Raw genomic sequence first — 12,801 nt, 5'->3', positions numbered from 1 at the left:
TGCCAAAATCCAATATTGGAGGTCTTTCTCCAATGTACAGAAAAAAGAGATTAATGAATTCTCTTCAACCTTAAATTACTTTCCATTAATTCTTAAGCCACCATCACCTGCTACCAACTGTCTACTAGCCAATGCTGGCAGACAACGGAACAAAGATTAGCCACAAATAAATATGAACAAGAACAACCAAAGCCTTGGAAACCAAGTATCATTTTTTGTTAAATGGCTTTTTAAAAAACACTGTTAAGACTATGAGTTTTCTATTGCATTCATACAATAAAATCGTGCATTCTGGAGACACTGTTTTAAATTCAAATGCTAGACTATAACATTATTTCATGGTTTTTCCCAAAGAGCATTATGAGCTCCAGGGACTGTCCTGGGAACATCCTGCATTTCCCGTGATGTGATTTTGGGTCATCTCCAGTGAGTGATCCTTTCTGTTCAGATAGGGGTCCAAGGAACTGAGTTTTTTTTTTTTTTTTTTTTTTTTAATTATAAATGGCCTGGGGTTGTCATGGATCCTAAACTTTGTATTCCCATCTTAAAGGCCTTTTTACCAAGAGCGGGCTGCTTCTGGGGTTGGTGCCTGCTGCCCCTTTCCCAGTCCACGCGGGCGCCCCCTGCTGCCCGCCCTGCACTCTCAAACTCGCGTAACTAGGAGTAGGGTACCAGAGGCTGCAGACCGAGGCACAGCCACGCGGGGTTTACAATCTCAAAGAGAACCATCTAAACGCTTTCGGATGGACAGCTAGGCAAATCCCGAGCAGTCCTTTCTGGGGCCCGATCTGGTATTTTCATCCAACCCCCGGCATGTATCCCAGCAAACACCGATAAGAATATGCCTTCCAAACGATATCAAACGAATCCCGTGAGGTTTCTGGAAGGAGAGGACCAGTCAGTGATTCTGCAGAATCCTTTGTCCCTCCCCGGGACCCGGGACCGGGGAGCGGAGACCTCTGCCTTGCCGCCCTACAGTAACAATCTATGTGGATGTGGAGGGTGGCGGCGCGTTCTCGGGCTCATCTCACGCTTTCCCCAATTAGGATTTACTGCCTGACGTCACGTCTGCCGGAGATTGGCTGTTCAGATCTGACACTCGGTTCCACGGCGAGAGCAACTTTTTAAAGACTTTGCAGCCCGGGTTGCCTCCGAGCGTCCCGCGCGCTCACGCCCGCGCTCGCCCGCTCTGCCCCGGGCCCGGGCGCGGCGCCCCCTGCACCCGCGGCTGCGCGAGCGGACCCTCACCTTGCGGAGTCCGCTCCCCTCGCCCCTCCCCTCCCTTCCCGGGCTCGGCTCCCCACCCCACCCCCACGCCCGCCCCCTCCTCCCCGCTGCTTTCGGCTGGGGTCTGGGGCCGCTCGGCCGCCCGCAGAACTTCCTCTCCTGCAGCCGAGTTCTCCTCGTCCCGCCTCCCGGGCTCTCGGGCAGCCGGAGCGCGCGCGGGCGGCCGCACCGGGCGAGCCGCACGGCCGGGGGCAGGCGCCGGGGGCGCCGGCTCGGGCCCGCGATGGCGGGGCCCTGGCTCAGGTGGGGGCTGCTGCTCTGGGCAGGGCTGCTCGCGTCGTCGGCGCACGGCCGGGTGCGGAGGATCACGTATGTGGTGCGCCCGGGCCCCGGCCTGGCGGCGGGCGCCTTGCCCCTGGGCGGGCCTCCGCGCCCGCGGACCTTCAACGTCGCGCTCGACGCCAGGTACAGCCGCGGCTCGGCGGGCGCCGGGGCTCCCAGCCGCGCCTCTCCGGGGGCCCCCTCGGAGCGGACGCGCCGCACGAGCCAGCCAGGCGGCGCGGCCCTGCAGGGGCTCCGGCCGCCCCCGCCGCCCGAGCCGGCGCGGCCCGGGGCCCCCGGCGGGCAGCTCCACCCCAAGCCCGGCGCTCACCCGGCGGCCGCCCCGTTCGCCAAACAAGGCAGGCAAGTCGTGCGCTCCAAAGTGCCGCCGGAGAGCCAGAGCGGCGGGGGCTCGAGGCTGCAGGTTCAGCAGAAGAAGCAGCTGCAGGGGTAAGCCCACACCCTCCCTCCGCGCGCGCGCGCGCGCGCGCAGCCCGCGCCGGGACCCGCGGGGTCAGGGTCCCTCGGAGCCCGGCCGCGGGCGTCGTGCGCGGTGGGGCTGCCTTCTCCTCCCCCCGCCCGCTCGCGCCGCAGGCAGAGGCGAATGCGGGGAGCCCGGAGACTTTGAGGAGAAACTCCGAGTGCATTGTTTCTCAGCTGCGGGTAAACACAAAAGGCATTTCTGCCTGGGGCGTAACCTCCTGTGCGCGAACCCAACTACTCCTAGAAGACGGGCGTATACATGAAGTCACTACTGCTCACTCCCTTAGCATCAATTAAACTGCTCTTTGCAACTCAGTTTTAACTTTTTTTTCTAGCTAGAGAAGAAAAAAAAAAAGTGGTGGAAGGGCCGGCTGTGAAGATACAGCTCCTGTTCTGCGGCCCAAAACTTTTCAGCATCCTAGATTGTGGGCTTGGGCTTCCGTGCACCTGTGGGGTCGCCTTTCCCCAGGGCAGGGTGTCTGTGCATTGACAGAATTTTCGGTTGGAAAGTTTCTGTTACTGGGCGCTCATAAACATCCTTCCTGCCCCTCTCCCCATTTAATGACAGGTTGGGGGTGTGGGGGATAACTTGTTTTGCCTATCTGGTTCTTTTCTTCAGGGGTACTTTCCAGGCATTGTCATCTCCCCTGTGTTTGGACACTTCTCCCTAAAAGTCAGATTCGGTTTAAGTTGTGGGTCAGATAATACACAAAATACACTTGGCTCTACTTTGGGGGTTAAGAAATTCATTTACGTGGACTCTGTTCTCCCTTCCTGTGTAATTCTATGTTATGCAGGCTTTTTGGTTCTCCCACCTTACCCTGATACACGGTCTTAACTCTTCTATCCGGGCAGCTTTGGCTTGGGCATGCTGCGAATGGCTTAGGACTCTGCAAGCCAGGGGAGTGTGGACACAGGAGGCTGAGCTTGCAGGGACCCATATGAGCTTGGGTTTTCTGGAAGAGTACACTGCTACTGTGGACTCAGGGGTCTTGCTTTGTTTCAGGGTCAATGTCTGTGGAGGGCAGTGCTGCCATGGCTGGAGTAAGGCCCCTGGCTCCCAGAGGTGCACCAAACGTAAGTTTCCATGCTGGCTGTGGCTGGCACAGTGGGCAAAGGGGGGGCTGTCCACATGGGGAGGGAGGCTCCCCCAGGGGTCACACGAAGGGGCTCATGCTGCCCTCGAGACGTTATGTATGCTAGACATTATCTGCAGCCTTCATTACCACTCATGAGTCACAGTAATGATAGTGTATCAGTGCCAGCGGCAATGTATTGTAGAGAACTCTGCCGTGCATCCAAGGTTCCCCTGCACCCACCCGCCTCAGTATTAATCACTGTCACACCTATGGATCAGGAGCTAGGAAAAAATTTCCATTGGAGAATGTGCTATTTGCCAAACCAGTATAGTGAACTCAAGCTTGGATATTGACAGATGAAAAACATTTTTTGGTTGATGGCCAGAGGGGGATGGGAGATAGGTGGCCTTGTTCTGAAATAAAACATTAGCAGTTTCTAAAGCTTTCTGAAAGCAGCAACAAGAATCCTCCCATCTTTGAGGCCTGATTGTTTTCCAGGAGGCAGTGTCTTCACAGTTCTTCAGAACTGACAGGTGTGGTCTCCTTCAGTGCCCCTTCAATTAATACACATCTTTTTTTTTTTTTAATTTTTTAAATGTTTGTTTATTTTTGAGAGAGAGAGTGCGAGTGCGGGAGGGGGCAGAGAGGGAGGGAGACACAGAATTGGAAGCAGGTTCCAGAATTCGAGCTGTCAACACAGAACCAGCCGGATGCAGGGCTCAGGGCTTGAACTCACGAACCATGAGATCAGACCTGAGCTGAAGTGGGAGGGACATTTAACTGACTGAGACACCCAGGCGCCCCCACCAATTAGTACACATCTTAACAATGTTTTAGAAACGCCCATTATTGGTACATGCAGGTTTGAGAACACCAGAACACATTTCCCCGATGTGCTGTAAAGTTGAGGACTCAGTTAAAATGTATTTTGAGGGTCCTCTGGACGAGTTGCCTCATTCTGTTGCTAACTGGAAATTAAAAAAAAAAAAAATCTTCCACTCAGAAAGAGTATATCCTTCTTAGGTTTCTCTGCATGGAGCTTGAGCCATAAACATTGTGGATTGGAATCATCCCCAATTTTAGCTGCTTCTTGGTATTCGGCATCATAAGTCAAGTTTAGCAATTTGTTTTGTGTACAGTTTGGATATTAAAACCCTGATTTACTCTTGTAAATAATTTATATTAAAAATAAAGTCAGTTTAGATTTTAAAATATTGGAAAAAATTTCTAGTATGGTCATTCCAGTGACCTTGCTTATTAAAAAATACCTTTACTCCTTGAAAGAAAGAGGAGGACTCTGGCATGGTGGCTTGGATTTTCTAGAAAGGAATGTCCGGATAGGTTATGATTCGACTGTGATCAAGGAATAATGGCAGGTAGGAACTGACTGTCCGCCTCTTGATTACTGAACGCCAACTACTGGCTCAGAAATGCTCAGGGTTGTAGGCATTCAGACTGTCATAATTTTTCACTTCTTGGATTACACTTGACAATAGTGTGTCAGCGTTTTCCTGAATTTATGATGACTCAGGTCAGATTATACACCCTTTCCTCCCTTTGGTACCTCCTTCCGCTCAAAACCTGGTATGATACGGTTTGCCTATAACATGGAGATAACCCATCCACGACAGCACTGTTATAGTGGGATGTTGCTGTGTAAAGATTAAAAATACAGGGCAGGATTTTATAGACAGTGGGCGGGTGCTCCGCCTTGATGCCTGTTAAAGAGCATGCACCAAGATTGGAAGATGTTTAGTTGGCAAATGATGCAATATGGTGCCTTTTCTGGAAAGGTTGTCTGAGGATTTGGGGATCCAGAGATGTTCTGGAATGTGCAAAGATGCTCAAGCAGGAAATCTTGAGGAACCACTTCATGAACTTCCTGCTTGTCCAGGCAAGCAAGGCAAGAATATGTTTGTGCCTAGGTTTGACCGGGTTTGCCCTTTGGTCACCCAGAAAGAGAGAAGTTACAGAAGGCTCTGGGTCAGAGCAGTGACTGCAGGGTCCCAGAGGAGGTTGCTACATTGATTTAGTCTCACAATACGCATAACAAATACCTCTGGCTTTTGGTTCCAGTTCTCTTTCCAGTTCCTAGAGGAACAGCACCGGGAGTCTAAGCAAGGCAGCATCACTTTCTTTTTTGATGATGGTTCAGCATTCGAAAAACTGGCCTTCCTAAACTGCCTGATCTGACAAATGAATTCAGGCCCAAGTGCTGGAAACTTAATGACTCCTTTCAGGAATAATTTTAAAAGTGATGCTGGGGTGGGCCAGTGTCCAGCCCAAAGTCATGTATGCATTAGGTGGATATGTTCCAATGGGAGACTTGTTTTGTGTATGTGGGAGAGCCAGAGAGATGAAGGAGCCTTCCTCATTCAGATAGGATGACTAGAGTTACCATTGTGCTGTGAAATTTGTGTCCATGGCTGAGCAGTGGGCTACTGGAAAAGCCCCTGGCCCTGAGTTCAAATCCTGAAGCCTTGACTAGATGTGGGGCCTTGAGGGATTCACTTGACCTCTCTGACCTTATATTTTCTGATCCAGAAATGAATGTGCTAAACCCTTGCCCACTTTGTCAGATTATTTCAGGTGTCAAGGTGAAAAAGAATGGGTGTAAAAGCCTTGATAAAACCAGAGAGATTCTTAGTTTATTATTGGATTAAGTCAAGTAAATTTTGTCTCATTTATCTGTTACTTGGTTTTCTTTTTTTCGTATGTGTTTCCCCAGCTGCTGTTGTCAGTCTCCTTTTTAAATAACGTAATTTGGATCCCCTTTAAAAAAAATTTTTTTTTGACATTTATTCATTTTTGAGAGGCAGAGAGACAGAGCACAAGTGGGGGAGGGACAGAGAGAGAGGGAGACACAGAATCTGAAGCAGGCTCCAGCCTCTGAGGTGTCAGCACAGAGCTCGACTCGGGGCTCTAACTCATGAGCCGCGAGGTCATGACCTGAGCCAAAGTTGGACGCTTAACTGACTGAGCCACCCAGGTGCCCCTGGATCCCTTTTTATATTATAGCTTTAAAGTAGTTTAGGGTTGGGGAGAGGGAGAATGGGGAGATGTTGATCAAGGGGTACAAAGTGTCAGTCACACAAGATTAGTAAGTTCTGGGGATCTAATGTACAGCAAGGTGACTGTAGTTAAGAGTACTGTGTTGTCTACTTGAAATTTGCTCCAAGAGTAGATCTTAAAGTGTTCTTACTCCCTATACGGTGTCAACTATGTGAAGTGATAGCTATGTTAATTAGCTTGATTGTGGTGATTATTTCACAATGTATGTGTATATCAAAACATCCTTGGGGCGCCTGGGTGGCGCAGTCGGTTGAGCGTCCGACTTCAGCCAGGTCACGATCTCACGGTCCGTGAGTTCGAGCCCCGTGTCGGGCTCTGGGCTGATGGCTCAGAGCCTGGAGCCTGTTTCCGATTCTGTGTCTCCCTGTCTCTCTGCACCTCCCCCGTTCATGCTCTGTCTCTCTCTGTCCCAAAAATAAATAAACGTTGAAAAAAAAAAAATTAAAAAAAAAAAACAAAAAACAAAAAACATCCTCATATATCATAAGTATGTACAATTTTTGTCAGTTCCTCAATAAAGATGAGAGTGGACAGAGAATGCATGAAAAAGCCAGTCACTCCCATGCTGTCCTGCCTTTGATTACCAAGAAAAAAGAAAGTAGTTTGCGTTGTTCTTAATTATTTATTTATTTATTTATTTATTTATTTATTTATTATTTTAAAAAAGTTTATTTACTTGTTTTGAGAGAGAGAGAGAGTGCACAGAGGAGAGGCAGAGAGAGAGAGAATCCCAAGCAGGCTCTGCATTGTCAGCATAGAGCCAGATGTGGGGCTTGAACCCACAAACTATGAGATCATGACCTGAGCTGAAATCAGGAGTCAATCAGGTGCTTAACTGAATGAGCCACCCAGGTGCCCCCTGAATGATTTATTTTAATAGAACTTTGAAATATACTAAGTATTAGATTATTTGCATGCCTCTAGTTCTGTTAGGATAAAACGTGCTATGTAGAAGTGAAAATACTCCTTCAAGGTATATATAAATGGAAAAATTGCTGACACCCATTTTGTGACTGTAACTACTTCAATAAATACTAGTGAACTCTGGATTGCAAAAAAATTGATTTGTAGTCTTTTTCCTCTCTACTTATTTGCTGAGATTGAACAATTGCTCTTGAGTATGCTTTATTTTACTTATGAACACAAATACCAATGGTATATCTGTATGAAGTTCTCCCTTAAGGTAGTAGTCATAAAATGCAAATGCACATTTAAATGTACCACCCAGATTGTCTCCTTATTGTCATTATATTTTGAGGATAATCGATAGGGTTTAGCTGAAGAATTTCAATTTATATAGATCATGTCCAGTTGTTACCAAAAATATTTCTGCATAAGAGATCGGTTGTGTTTATCGTGTTCCATTTGCTTAATCCAGTGAAGAAAATAAGATGCCCCTCCAGCCAGACTCCGTTGTTTTTAGTTGATTGACATTTAATTTAAATGGGGCACAGGCAAATGCTTCTGAAGACTGGAGATTTTGTGAGCCTTCTGTTGCATATCATATATGCAACAGGCATGCCTTTGTTGGGGCAAGGAACACGTATGTGCACCCGCAAAGGTGGCCTTGGGGGACTCTAGTCTGGAGATGCCCCGTTGTGTGTTAATGCTGCTTTGCTAGACAGCCTGTGTGTGTGCATCTCTAGAAGTTGAAAGCGTAGCACGGGATAGGTCACTTTAGTTCTTAACACTGAGTGACCATTGATAGCGAGTGTCTGTTTTGTGCAAAGGAGATGGCACCACATTTGTTCTCTTTCCAACGAGTTTGCATTTATAGGAGAGCTGTGCAGCCTAGAAACCTTGTCTTGTGCTTCGGGCATTCAGTGCCTCCTGTGTTCTGTTTTTGCCTCTTTTCACTTTCACATTTTCTTCCTCTGTCCAAACAGAACCTACCTCTTCTTGGTTCTTGCAGTCTTTTTGTCCCCTGCTCAGGGGAAGTGCGGGCTACAGAAAGACCCAGTCCGTGGGCTCCGCTTTAAAGAGGAGACTGGACTGGGAGCAGAGGACCTAAAGGAGTCTGGGCGAGATGCGGGCAAGGCCAGGTTGGCAGAATGAGGAGGACGGAAGAGGAAAGAGGGCAGGTTGGAGTCGGGTGCTGGTGCCTGGCACACTGAAGCCCCTCCGTAAATGCATGGATGGTTCTTTCATTTCTTTAACGGATATCTGTTTAGCTTTAACATGTGCCAGGTTCTATGAATAGAGGAGAGACACAGCCAGCTGTAGGGAGTACAGGGTCTGTTTTTACTCACTTAACTCATGGCACATCAAATGACTTGTTCTCTCCTTAGCAAGAAACAGAAAAATCGATATTCCATTGCTTTTCCATTGGCATTCAGCCCACACTGCTTTGGAAAAAAAACCCCGACAAAACCAAACCTAGAAGTGTTCCTTAATGATAGGCAGAGGAGACAGCTCTGTGTACCCTTGGTGTTCAGAGATGCAGTAGATGGCATCGTCCAGGAGGGAATAATGTGGCCGGAGTTCAGATGGCCAAGAGGGCTTTTCAGGCTGTCTCTCGTCCCTTTTGGCTCCGTGTGGCCCTAGCCAAGCTTGGGAGTCGGGCCCAGAATGATTACACATTTTTCGTATGCCTGCTATGGCCATTGACAGCTGCTTTGCCAATAGATCCGCAGTGAGGTTTACCATGGCAGCTGCTGGGAGCACGGGTGGGAGTGCCGGCTGGAAAATCTCGTCATGTGGCACAGACAGCCCCGCGAAAAGGGAGAGGGACCCAGAGGTCAAGTTCACACTGGGTCAAATATGTGTTCTCAACACTAGTTAAAACAAACATTTAGGAACCATAAATTCTGTGTTGCGATAGTACTTAAACCTTCATCATGAAGCCCTCCTCCAGCCCGTGGGCTGGCCCGAACACACCGCCTGCTCCTGCCTGGCCTGCTTTAGTGGAGTGTTTCTCTGCCCAGTGAACCCTTGGCCCTTAGGAAGCCTGACTTGTTGAAAGGACCTTTGGCAGTGTCGGGAGTTTGCTGTTGCTGACCCTGTTATTTGTTGTCTTGGATATTCCAAACATACTCAAACATGTTTGGGGAGCTCGAATTGAATTTTCCTGAAATGCAGATTTTGTTTCCAAGGCCTTCCTAGCAATGAACAGAATGACTTGGAGTGCTGGGGCTGTGTCCTCACTCTTAATACTGACCAGGATTGGAGCGCACGCTGAGGAGCCACTGAGGGGGTGAAGGCCACAGCACGGTGCTTTCTAGTGGGCCGGGAGCTTATTCCTGATCTTCGCACCATGTGGGCTGAGGAGACAGGCATGGTTTATTACCACCTTTACAGGCAGGGGGCACTGCCCCTGCTTTTTTTTTTTTTCCTTAAAGTGTTATTTTATATCTGAGAGAGCAAGTGAGCGTTTGTGATCAGGGGAGGAGCAGACAGAGAGAGAGGGAGACACAGAATCTGAAGCAGACTCCAGGCTCTGTCTGAGCTGTCAGCATGGAGCCTGACCCAGGGCTCGAACTCATGAACCGCAGGCTCATGACCTGAGCTGAAGTCGGATGCTTAACTGACTGAGCCACCCGGACGCCCCTTGTGGGCTCTGGATTCCTTGTTCTTTCTACCGCCCTAGGCTGCCTGGACATCCCGTGCTGCAGCCCCTCCTGACAGCTGGGTTAGCGATTGCCTCTTACAGCCTGAATTCACTTTGTGAGTTCTCCAGCTGTGTTAGTTTGCTAGGGCAGGCCGTAACAAAGTACCACAGACTGGTGGCTTAGAACAACAGAACATTATGGTGTCAGAGTTCTGGAGACCGGAAGTCCAAAATCAAGGCGTGGACGGCATTGGTTCGTTCTTCAGGGGCTGTGTGGGAAGGGTCTGTTCCAAGTTTCTCTCCTTGGCTTGAAGGCCTCCTTCTCCCTTTGCCCCTTCACATCATCTTCCTTCTGTGTCTGTCTTTGTGTCAAGTGTCCTCTTTTTATTAGGACACCAGGATCCCCTAATGACCTCATTTTAACCGGATTCCCTCTGTGATGACTCTGAGTCCAAATAGGGTGCAAGTAAGGTCACATGCTAAGATACTGGGGTTCTGGACTCCACATTTTTTTTAGGGGGTGGGAGGCTACAGTCAACTCATAAAGTAAGCCTAAAGATGCTGTGTACATGGGCTTGAGAGGTGGGCTACTCAAGGGTTGGGTCACCCCTGGGGACTCTGGGCATCCCTCGTAAGGACGCACAGATGGAAGCATGGGTAGGCGGAAGCTGACTTGGGTCCCTCCCGTACAGTCTGGGACTGTGGGTCTATTTTGGCTTCTTCCTTAATGCAGGCGCCCTGGCTGCTCCAGGGAGTGGGAGAGCTAGGGAATTGGCCCCTTGTGATTTTGGTTATGGCTGTGGCCATTTTTACTTGGTCTGTTTAAAAAGATTATAGAGTGGTGGTTCCCAAGTGTGAATGTGCAGCTGATCCCAGGAGGAATTTGTGAAACTTTTTTTATTGAATCAGTATCTCTTGGGTTCTTAACAAGCGCCCCAGGTGATGCTGATGAAGGTGGGCCACATTTTGAGAAACGGTGACCCAGAAAGAACCCTCTCCTGGGCATGATTTATGACTGTTTGTGTGGGACCTTAAAGACCAAGCCCAACACTGAACAATTTAGAAACTTATCAAGACAAGAGCTCTCTGGATATTGGTTTAGCTCAATTTTTTTTTAATGTTTTATTTTTGAGAGAGAGAGAGCGAGCATGAGTGGTGGGGGGGAGGGGCAGAGAGAGAGGGAGACACAGAAGCAGGCTCCAGGCTCTGAGGTGTCAGCACAGGGCCCGACGCGGGGCTCGAACTCACAACCTGTGAGATCGTGACCTGAGCTGAAGTTGGAGGCTTAAATGACTGAGCCACACAGGTGCCCCGGTTTAGCTCAATTTTGAACAGTACATACAAAAATTGCTGCCTATAGGGTTATTCCATCCAGTTTTTCTTCAGTTGGTTGAATGTTTGATAAATATACATTGTTATAAGAGTCAGAAATATGTAAAATTATGAATGATATGTAGGTGTGCTTAAATGAAGTGTTTTTAAAAAAGGCTTAAAAACTTTCAAACACACTGGATGTTTTTTCCCACTAAATATTCTATTTTTAATGATAAAATATTTTAAATACACAAAAACCTAGAATAATAATATATCCAACAGCTACTCATCAGGGTCATGTTTTTAAAAACTCCCTGATGTGGCCATTGAGTGCAATGATTACAGATAAGGGAGGGACTGTGGTCTTATCTTGTGCTAAATGTGTGTTTTACTAATGATGTTTCTTGTCTTGTTAGTGGAGAGAAAATAATCCATAATTTGCTAGTGTGGCACAAATTAGTTGCTTTGGTACTTGCGGAAAAACACATCAGAGGTGAATGTATTTGTATATGCTCATGTCTACCTATTAATTTGCCTTGCTTATCAAGGATATTGAGTGTTTCGTATAGGCAAAGTGCATTGGATATGCAGAATCTGTGTACCTAAGACAATGCGGTTTCAAGAAGGAAATGCTACCTGTTACCCTTCGCCCTACTCCCCTCCCCAGCCTACCTGCCTTTTTTGCCTTCCTCCTTTTTCTCCCCTTACTGGGTCTATATTTTGCTTGTTCTGAACAAGAAGGCAGTGTAGGTCAGTAGTTAGAAGTTCAGTCTTTGGAGTTAGGATACAGGGCTCTTGTCTGGATGGTAACACCTCCTCATGGTGACACCAGGGGAGGGTGGGGTGGGGAGAAGGCTGGGTGTTCACAGCATTCATGGCACAGGTATGATAATGGAACCATCATTCAGAGGCTTGTTGGGGGCCGCATGAAGTAATATGTGAATAGCGCATGCAGAGCAGGACTCCTGCCCAGCCATATTCACGTTCTCAGGGGCTCTCATTCTGCTTCTGCCCACCCCCTTCTGGGTGTTCCAGCCTTTCATACACTTCTGTGTGTGCTTCTCAGGTCCCCTGGTGAAAACCATGGCTCCCTCTTCCCTTCTCCCAGAGCACTGTCATTTCACTCTTTCTTGGCTCTGGGTATGAGTGGACCCGATGGGAGAGGTGTCTGTCTCCCTGTCAGCATGGAGCAGGATTTTCTTTGTGTCCTCTCTCCCTCTCTCTCTCTCTCTCTCTCTTTTTTTTTTTTTAAAGTTTATTCATTTATTTTGAAAGAGACAGTGACAGCACCAATGGGGGAGGGGCAGAGAGAGAGAGAGAGAGAGAGAGAGAGAGAGGATTCCAAGCAGGTTCCACATTGGCAGCACAGAGCCCAACGTGGGGCTCGAACTCAGAAAATTGAGATCATGGCCTGAGCCAAAACCAAGAATTGGACGCTCAACTGACGGAGCCACCCGGGAGGAGCCCAATACAGCCACAGTGCAAACGCTGCCTGAATTGAATAGAGTTGAATTGCACTAGCATCTCTGATGTTGTTGTGTTGCAAATACTGTCCTCTAAATACTATATAGAGAATTGTCTTCTTTGTTTACTCGTACTTTTTGCCACTAATTTCCATTTGGTTCTCTTTCCCCTTGTGCTTATCCTTGCCCAACAGACACTGCTTATTATGACAGCCTTTCAAGGGCACACCACCTTATTCTGTTTCTGCCAGCTCTCTTTCTGAAGGCCGCCCTGGCATGGCCCAAACTTTAAGAC

The 12,801-nt window shown here is 48.3% G+C and overlaps 1 protein-coding gene across 8 annotated transcripts in view; it reads left to right on the top strand.

Annotated features, from left to right (window-relative positions):
* Positions 1 to 1,463: 1,463 nt before the first annotated feature.
* Positions 1,464 to 12,801, top strand: part of LTBP1 (latent transforming growth factor beta binding protein 1) — a 402,947-nt gene continuing 391,609 nt past the window's right edge. For 5 of the 8 annotated variants that reach the window (XM_045447178.1, XM_045447184.1, XM_045447183.1 and 2 more), the window contains exons 1-2: positions 1,465 to 1,998; positions 3,038 to 3,108. In XM_045447178.1, the coding sequence (XP_045303134.1) occupies positions 1,511 to 1,998; positions 3,038 to 3,108 (559 nt within the window). In that variant the 5' untranslated portion in view covers positions 1,465 to 1,510. Of the gene's footprint in view, positions 1,999 to 3,037; positions 3,109 to 12,801 lie in introns of all 8 variants that reach the window. The other 3 variants (XM_045447182.1, XM_045447179.1, XM_045447181.1) reach the window with 2 other exon arrangements.

The sequence above is a fragment of the Leopardus geoffroyi genome, chromosome A3, assembly GCF_018350155.1.
Source record: "Leopardus geoffroyi isolate Oge1 chromosome A3, O.geoffroyi_Oge1_pat1.0, whole genome shotgun sequence".
Taxonomy (NCBI): domain Eukaryota; kingdom Metazoa; phylum Chordata; class Mammalia; order Carnivora; family Felidae; genus Leopardus; species Leopardus geoffroyi.
This window is presented reverse-complemented; position numbering and strand designations above follow the sequence as displayed.